Source organism: Cebus imitator, unplaced genomic scaffold (assembly GCF_001604975.1).
Source record: "Cebus imitator isolate Cc_AM_T3 unplaced genomic scaffold, Cebus_imitator-1.0 Scaffold93, whole genome shotgun sequence".
Lineage (NCBI taxonomy): Eukaryota > Metazoa > Chordata > Mammalia > Primates > Cebidae > Cebus > Cebus imitator.
The window spans coordinates 5681068-5689765 of NW_016107408.1; the positions used below are offsets into that span (position 1 = coordinate 5681068).

At 53.7% G+C, this 8698-nt stretch overlaps 1 protein-coding gene across 6 annotated transcripts in view; it reads left to right on the forward strand.

Annotated features, from left to right (window-relative positions):
* LLGL2 (LLGL scribble cell polarity complex component 2) overlaps positions 1–8698 on the forward strand; it is a 50232-nt gene that overhangs the window by 13765 nt on the left and 27769 nt on the right. For all 6 annotated transcript variants that reach the window (XM_017535747.1, XM_017535748.1, XM_017535749.1 and 3 more), the window contains exon 2: positions 3677–3781. In XM_017535747.1, coding sequence (XP_017391236.1) covers positions 3707–3781 — 75 coding nt within the window. In that variant the 5' untranslated portion in view covers positions 3677–3706. The remainder of the gene's footprint in view (positions 1–3676; positions 3782–8698) is intronic.

Genomic DNA, 8698 nt, shown 5'->3' on the forward strand with positions numbered 1-8698 from the left:
TTTTGAGATGAGTCTTGCTCTGTCCCCCAGGTTGGAGTGCAGTGGCACAATCTCGGCTCACTACAACCTCCACCTCCTGGGTTCAAGCCTCCTGCCTCAGCCTCCCGAGTAGCTGAGACTACAGGTTCGTGTCACCATGCCTGGATAATTTTTTGTATTTTTAGTAGAGACAGGGTTTCATTGTGTTAACCAGGATGGTCTCGATCTTCTGACCTCGTGATCCGCCTACTCCAGCCTTCCAAAGTGCTGGGATTACAGGTGTGAGCTACAGCACCCGGCCGTGTCCCTGCCTTTTAACTACAGGGGCATCGTTGGGCATCCTCTGTCCCATATCATCCATCCTTCACTGCCGTCCAGAGCCCTTCTGACTTGGGGTCCAGTCTGAGTTCTGCCGCTTCCTACTTGGTGGCCTTGGACAAGGTGTTTCGCTGCTGTGGTCTGTTTTCTTGCCTGTTGAGTGGGGACATTCCACTTACCTTTCAGGTGGCTTCTGAGATCAGGGTGGTGTTGAGGAGCTCCACGCTCACAAATGTACTCAGCGCCAAGGAAAGGAGGTGGCCAGGACATTGAGTGACCCATGACGGTGGCTCTCTGGGTGCTGGGATTTAGGGAGGATTTTCTCCTCTGTATTTGCTTTTTCTGCAATGGGTGCAGACTACTTGAGCAAAATTGTTTTTTGTTTGTTTGTTTGTTTGAGACAGAGTTTCGCTCTTGTTACCCAGGCTGGAGTGCAATTGTGTGATCTCGGCTCACCGCAACCTCCGCCTCCTGGGTTCAGGCAATTCTCCTGCCTCAACCTCCTGAGTAGCTGGGATTACAGGCATGCGCCACCATGCCCAGATAACGTTTTGTATTTTTTTTAGTAGAGACGGGGTTTCACCATGTTGACCAGGATGGTCTCGATCTCCTGACCTCGTGATCCACCCGCCTCGGCCTCCCAAAGTGCTGGGATTACAGGCTTGAGCCACCACACCCGGCCGAGCAAAATTGTTTAAATGCAGTAGGCTGCAGAGGGTTTGGTACACGCATTCCCGGGTGCATAGCAGGTGCTCCAGCATTTGGGTGGGTGGTGCTGTGTCCTCGCCCTCCTGACTCAGTGGGGCCCTCTCCTGATGACATTGCTATATCCTGTCTCCCTCCTTCCTACCGGCACCTCCTCCCAGCTCCCAGTTCTGCCTTGTCACCTTTGAGCCTGTGTGGAGTCTTTGGCACAGATGGCCCTGTGCCCTCTTCTCCCCTCCCTGGAGTCTGCAGGTGGTGGTCGCTCTCCAGGGAGCCCCTACCAAGCTTCCTTTGACTTCTGACCCAGTGACCTCGGCCTGGGCCCTGGGTTGGTGTGTGAGCCCCCAGGAGTCCTACTGGTTTATAAGCCTGAGCTGCCCTCCCCCAGGCTGGAACGCTGGGTCCAGTGTCCTCTCATTTCCATTCCCAGAAGCCCCAGGGGCTTTCCCAGCCAGTGCCTGTTCTCTGAACCCCCTCAGAGCCTTGGATCAAGTGGGCCCTAGGAGTTTCCTGGCCACCTGCTCTTCCCCAGCAATGGGGACCCTACCTTTGGGCTGACTCCTCCAAAATATCAAGGCAGGAATATTTCATACTGACCTTGACCCACCTTTTCAGTTTCCCCAGAAGGGGGCTGGTTCCTGGTATTCGGTTTAGAAGTAACTGACCCTGCAGATCCTTTCACTCAAGGAGGATGTGGCTCTGCCTCTTTTTTTTTGTTTTCAGAGGTTGTTTTTATTCTGTTGCCCAGGCTGGATTGCAATGGCCCGATCTCTGCTCTGCAACCTCCGCCTCCAAGGTTCAAGCGATTCTCCTGCCTCAGCCTGCTGAGTAGCTGGGATTACAGAGTCTGCCACCACACCTGGCTAATTTTTGTATTTTTAGTAGAGATGAGGTTTCCCCATGTTGGCCAGGCTGGTCTGGAACTCTTGACGTCAGGTGATCTACCTGCCTTGGCCTCCCAAAGTGCTGGGATTACAGAACTGCCTCTTTTTTACAGTGTGATTTTGCAAAATCAGGTCACCCTCCCAGCATGGCAAGCCCTCTGCCAGAAGACACCCCCAATTCTGCCACGCACGTTACCTACCTTCTCCCACCCGGCCCAGATCACATGGGATCCTATCATATGCAAAGTCCTGACCTGATAGTTAATTTTTGCCACCTCCCAAGAACCCGAAATCCTTCAAGCCTCAGCTTAGATGCCCTTCTTTTTTTTTTTTTGTTTCACCACATTGGCCAGGCTGGTCTCAAACCCCTGACCTCAGGTGATCCACCCGCCTCAGCCTCCCAAAGTGCTGGGATTACAGGCGTGAGCCACCGCACCCAGCCTTCACCCGCACCCCCTCCCCCATAATAGCTGGGACTACAGGTGCCCGCCACCACGCCCGGCTAATTTTTCTATTTTTAGTAGAGACAGGGCTTTCACCATGTTGGTCAGGTTGGTTTCCATCTCTTGACCTCATGATCCGCCCGGCTCTGCCTCCCAAAGTGCTGGGATTATAGGCGTGAGCCACTGTGCCCGGACGTAGATACCTTCTTCTCAAATATGAGCTGCCCTCCCCGATTCGGGCCAGGTGTTCCCTCTCCTTCCTGTAGTCAGAGCACTCAACACACTGAGCTGCCCTGTCTCTACCTGCCCCTGCCTGCAGTGCGCGCCTCCAGGGTGGGGATTAGATCTGCTTCCTTCCCCATCCTGCTGGGAGTGAACAGAGCTGTGCCCCAGGTGGGCCTGTGTCTGGGCTTCCCAAGGATGGGCCTTGCTGTCCTGTGGTCAGGAGGAGGCTGAGCTACTAGAAGCCAGAAGCTGGAGCACAGAGGCTCCTTCCCCTTCCCCCAAGGATAATCCAGAAATAGTTTCCCCTTGGGCTGGGAATGGATTCTGTGGTGGGCGGAGAGTTTGGGGGCCTCAAGCTGGTTTCTTTATTGGGAGCAGATTTCTCCTGATTATTCTCCACTTGGGCCCATGGAAAAGAGAACCTTTCTGAGCACACCCCAATAGAGCACAGGAAGGTTGGACTGGGGCTAGCCAGAGAGAGGGGAGGGGACCCGCAGAGACCCCGGGCACAGTGGGATGGGCCAGCACTTTGAGTGCCCTGTGCCACCCCTGCCCACTCGAGTTCCTCGTGGCTGTGGCTGGAGAGGCTGAGGCCGAGGGCCCATGGACAGCCTTCCCCGAGGTTAGAAGGAAGAGGCATCTTCCCCGGGGCCCTGGCCTGGAATCCCTTGGGCCGCCCCGACTTGGGCTCTGATCTGGGAACAGCCTTGGTGTTTCCACCTTCCACCCAATTTTGGAGGAAGAGGCTTGTGAGGTTTCCCTTTCTGCTTAGCTGGAGTTTCATGGTTTCTCAGAAACAGGTTAACAATTAAGCTAATTAACCTCAGGGCTGGCGGGCCCTCCTTGTGCTCATAAAGCCAGGCTAAATGGCTTCCTCCCCCAGCTTTTCCTGCCCCATTATAAAGCCACAGGTGGTGAGAGCCTTCAGCCCTGAGGTGGTCCGGCCTCTAGATCTGAGCGTGGGGAAGCCAGGGTGCATGGGCGGTCACTGTGAAGCCGGCCTGGCCCCGGGGTGGCTGCCTACTGGACTTGGAGAGAGAGGGCTGCACCGCCTGTTTGGGCTGGGCCTCATCGATACCTGAGTGCCAGGACAGGCCCCTGCAGCTCCTCCTGTTTCTCTAGGTTTCCGGTGGGGGCTGCAGACCAAGCAGAATGAGGCGGTTCCTGAGGCCAGGGCACGACCCTGTGCGGGAGAGGCTCAAGCGGGACCTGTTCCAGTTTAACAAGGTAAGTTAGGGAGAGCAGGGGAGGCGACCTGGGTTGTGGGCCCGGGAGCTCAGGCTGGGGCTGGATTGAGGTATAGCTGGTGCCTGCAATGCCTCCTGGGACTCTGACTTTGGAAATGGGGCCCGGTGAAAGGGCTTTTATAGGAAAGAGGAATTGGATGCCCTCATGACTCCTCATCCCAAGTCTTTCCCTGGCTGTGTGACCTCTGCATGTCACCCCACCTCATTGAGCCTCAGTTTCCCTACCTGTATCATGGGAATAAAATGATCTGCCCTGCCTACCTTGGCACAGGGTTGTCAAGGAGGCTTAGGGACGTGCGTGATGAAAAGATGAACTCTGCAGGGGGTAACAATGTCCCTTGGGGCCCTGGAGTCACAGGCCATGGCTGTTTGTCCCTTCTCAAATTGCCCCTGAAGGAAAATGCAGCTCCCCTACAGGCTGAGCACGTGATTCCTTCTGGCAGGCCCCGGCTGGGTGAGTAGGGAGAAGTGCCAGGAGAATGAGCCAGAATTGGCATCGGACTACACCAATCCCAAACCTGTACCCAGGGCACCAGAAGCCCCATGGGGCTTCCCCTCAGGGGCCTGGGGCCTGAGAAGGTCAGGACAGGCATTAGTGCACAGGAGGTGTGCAGTGTGGCTTTTCAGCTCCTGGGCCACCGAGCAGTGTGGGGCCTTCTCACCTGTGCTTTGGTTCACTCTGCTGGGAAGGTGGGCTGCAGGGACCAGGACACTGTGATGCTCTTGCCCCGGGGATCCAAGAGCCTCCCAGCATGCTGAGGGCTGGACATCTGGCTTTTGTTGGGGGCTTCCGTTTGGGCTCCCTTGCCGCTAAAAGGAAGCAGTTCATGTAAGACCAGGCAGTTTGGAAAAGGGATGTCTCCCGTGATGAATGAGGAATTCTCTTTGGTTGTATTTTTTTTTTTAATTTTTATTTATTTATTTATTTTTGAGACAGTCTCGCTCTTTTGCCCAGGCTGGAGTGCAGCGGTGTGATCTCAGCTCACTACGACCTCTGCCTCCTGGGTTCATGGGATTCTTCTGCCTTAGCCTCCTGAGTAGCTGGGATTACAGGCACTCACCACCATGCCTAGCTAATTTTTTTGTATTTTTAGTAGAGATGAGGTTTCACCATGGTGACCAGACTGGTCTTGAATTCCTGACCTCGTGATCTGCCCACCTCGGCCTCCCAAAGTGCTGGGATTACAGGCGTAAGCCACAGCACCCACCTGGTTGTATTTTTATTTGTTAATTTGACAAGTGCAGAAGTCAGCTTGCCCAGGTGCGAACCCAACTTTGCCATGTAGAAGCTGGATGATCGTGTCACCCAAACCATAGGCTTGTTAAGGGCTTACGTGGGATGAGGTGACAAGTGCTAGCACAGTGGCCCAGGAATGTCAGCTGCTGTTGCAGGGTGGAGGGGACCTCCCTGACCTCCCTGTTGGGAGAGGTGGGTCAGCGCTCCCCACCTGCCCTGCTGTTTTCCTCTGGGTTTCTTAGCCTGTGGGAGAAGTTGGTGTCCCTGATGGAGCTTTGCCACAAGGACATCTGCCTCCAGAGTTAGGGCCTTCCTACGCCAGTGTACTTCCCACCAGCTCGCTTTTGGGCCTTGGGATATGGGGGTGCAGGTGTTGGGAATGGGAGATCTCAGGACCCCTAGAGCCTGCTACTCTTGCTCTGGAGGGAGTAGCCTATGGGTGCTGGGTCTCAAAGCTTCAGTGTCCACAGGGATGGAATGGTGATCCCCATCTGCCTTCAGTCTGTTACTCTGAAAAGGTGGCAGAAACCTGACCCACAGGCTCAGCAAACAGGGCTGAACTCCTCCCCTGCTCCCAAAGTTCTTTCTGTGCAACTGGGGTGGAGCTGGGGTGAGGAATTGTCCCTCCCTCTTTCCCCCATTCTCAACAGTGGTTCCTAAACTTGATTGGCCCGCTCCCAGGCCTGGGGGTGGCAGAGGGAGGCTCCTGGGTCTCCTCCTCCTCCTCTGCCTTCCTCTTTTCATTCATATGCAAGAAGCATGCATTGAGCACTTACTGGATCCACAGCCCAAGGCTCAGGGCTATGAGAATCTGATTAGGCCTCTTCCCTTCACTTTTATAGTCTGTGGGAAGGAGGAGGCTTATGGCCTGAAATTTCAGGACTTGGGAGTAGAGAGAAGGAAGGAGAGAGCCTGGGGGACTCAGAAGCCACCAGTAGACTCATCCAGGCTCAGGGAGTGTTGCGGAGCATTGTGGGATTGAAGGATGAGACCAGATCCCAGAGGATTTGGGATCCCGGGTGGTCTGCCCCTCCACAGCCTAGGCTGAGGAGGCAGGGAGGATGCTGAATGCTGGCATCCCGGCCTGAACCGACTGACCCTGCAGCCCTAGGGGATTATGAGCAAGGGAGCGAGTAATGGTCCCATTTACAATGTAGGAAAGATAAACCTAGAGATATTTTTACTCTTTGGGCAAAGCAGGTAAGCTCAGAGCAAGGAGACATTGTAGTGACTAGATAGGGCCCAGAAGGAAGGGGCTAGGGGACAAGGCATGAGTTGAGCAGGGTTTCTCATCTTTAGCACTGATGGATGACACTTGAGGCTGGCTGTGCTGTGGAGGCGGCCCTGTGCACCGTAGACTATTGAGCAGTGTCCCTGGTCCTACACACACAGCCTGCCAAGATGTGATACCAAAAATGTCTCCACACATTGTGGAATGTCTCCTGAGAGGTAAAATCGCTCCTGGTTTGAGACCCATTGAATAGAGAACTATTCAGGGCATCCGATTGCAGAGACCTGCTGATGGGACAGTAAAGAGAGAATGGGGCCAGACGCGATGGCTCACGCCTGTCATCCCAGCACTTTGGGAGGCCAAGGCTGGCAGATCACAAGGTTATGAGTTAGAGACCAGCCTGAACAACATGGTAGAACCCCGTCTCTACTAAAAATACAAAAATTAGCCGGGCATGGTGGCGCACGCCTGTAGTCCCAGCTACTCAGGAGGCTGAGGAGGAAAATTGCTTGAACCCGGGAGGCAGAGGTTTTGGTGAGCTGGAATGGCGCCACTGCGCTCCAGTCTGGGTGACAGGGCAAGACTTCATCTTGAAAAAAAGAAAAAAGAGGGGATGGGAGGGAAGGTGGGTGTCCAGGATGACCATGGAGTCTCTGACCTGGGTGGGTGGTGGTGCCAGGCCTTGGGAGGGGGAGCCCAGGCCAGGAGTGGCGAAGAGCAGATTTGGGGAAAAGTAATATTTTTTGATTGTTTTGATTTGCACACAATCGCAACAACAGTGTTCTCCATTTATGGAGAGGTAGCTTGCCCAGTAGTAAGTGGTGCGAAGTGCCAGGCTTGCCAGCTGTGTGACCTTGAGCAGGTTACATGCCTCGGAGATAGACATGATACTCAGAGCCATTCCATCCATGCTGTTGGTGTGAGGATTACATGAGTTTCTGTATGATTCAAAGGCCACGCCTGTCTGGCGACTGCAGCGTCTGACAGCACCGTCCTATGGTGGGTGTCATGTGGCTTGAGGTTGAGTTGAGGAGCCTTGGGACAGCTCCAGCAGATGGTGTGATACCGAGGGCTGGAGCCTGGAGTGGCATGTGGGCTGTTGGTATAGGAGAGGGTCAGCCCCCAGAGAGTGTTCACATCTAGCAGTTCTCAGATTATGTCTCTTCCAGTGGTCCTGGAAGGCCAGTCTGCTGGGTACTGTGCTGGGACACAGTACAGTCAATCACAGCTTGACCCCAGGTGGCTTGTAGATGCTGGCTTCTGAACCAGTCCCAGCCTTTTTCTCCAACACCTTCCAGCTCAACTATCTTATACCCACACCAAGCCCGATGTCTCAAAGAGAGCAAGGACATCGCCCTGGAGGTGCCGAGAATGAGGCGTCCTGTTTCTTTGGCTTCAGTACCTGCAGAGGATCTGTGATTGCGAACAGTCTCTGAACTCTGCCAGGGGCTGGCTGGCAGAGCAGTAACTCCAGTTCACCGAGGTCTATGTGCCAGGCATCAGAGGGCCTGGGTAGTGGTTAGGGTCAGGGACTTTGCAGCCACATGGCCTGGGTCTAGATCCTGGTTCTGTTGCTTCCTCACTGTGTAAGACACAGCAGACATATTACTTAGCCTCTCTGTTCTTCAGTTTCCTCATCCGTAAAATGGGCGTTGTAGGGGAGCAAAAACTGGCTTCCCTCCAGCCTTCTAGGTTCTTTGGCTGAGCCAGGAATTAAATTGACATGAGGCTGGGCGCAGTAGCTCACACCTGTATTCCCAGCACTTTGGAAGGCTGAGGTGGGTGGATCAGTTGAGATTGGCAGTTAGAGACCGACCGGCCTGGCCAACATGGCAAAACCTCGTCTCTACTAAAAATATAAAAATTAGCCTCGTGTGGTGATGCACGCCTGTAATCCCAGCTACTCGGGAGGCTGGGGCAGGAGAATATTGAACCGGGGAGGTGAAAGTTGCAGTGACCCAAGATCACGCCACTGCACTCTAGCCTGGGTGACAGAGTGAGACCTTGTCTCTAAAGAAAAGGCGGGGGACTGGGATAGGGTGTGACCAGGTTGACCAGGTTATGGGAAAGTGAGGGGAGGAAGTGTATGGTGAATGAAGGTTGTCTTGTTATGTATGCAGAGATGGTCTCCTGGGTAATAAAAGTTGCCTTAGAGCAGCCCTCTTCCTGATACAGATATGGGTTGAGCATCCATGATCAGAAAACCTGAAATCTGAAATGCTCCGAAGTCTGAGTTTTTGAAGTGCCAACATGACTCTGAAAGGAAATGCTCACTGGAGCGTTTCAGATTTTGAAATTTTGGATTTGGGATGGTCAACCAGTAAGTATAATGCAAATATTCCAAAATCCAAAAGGTTCTGAAATCCAAAATGCTCTAGTCCCAAGCATTTTATTTCTTTTATTTCATTTTTTGTTTTTATATATATATA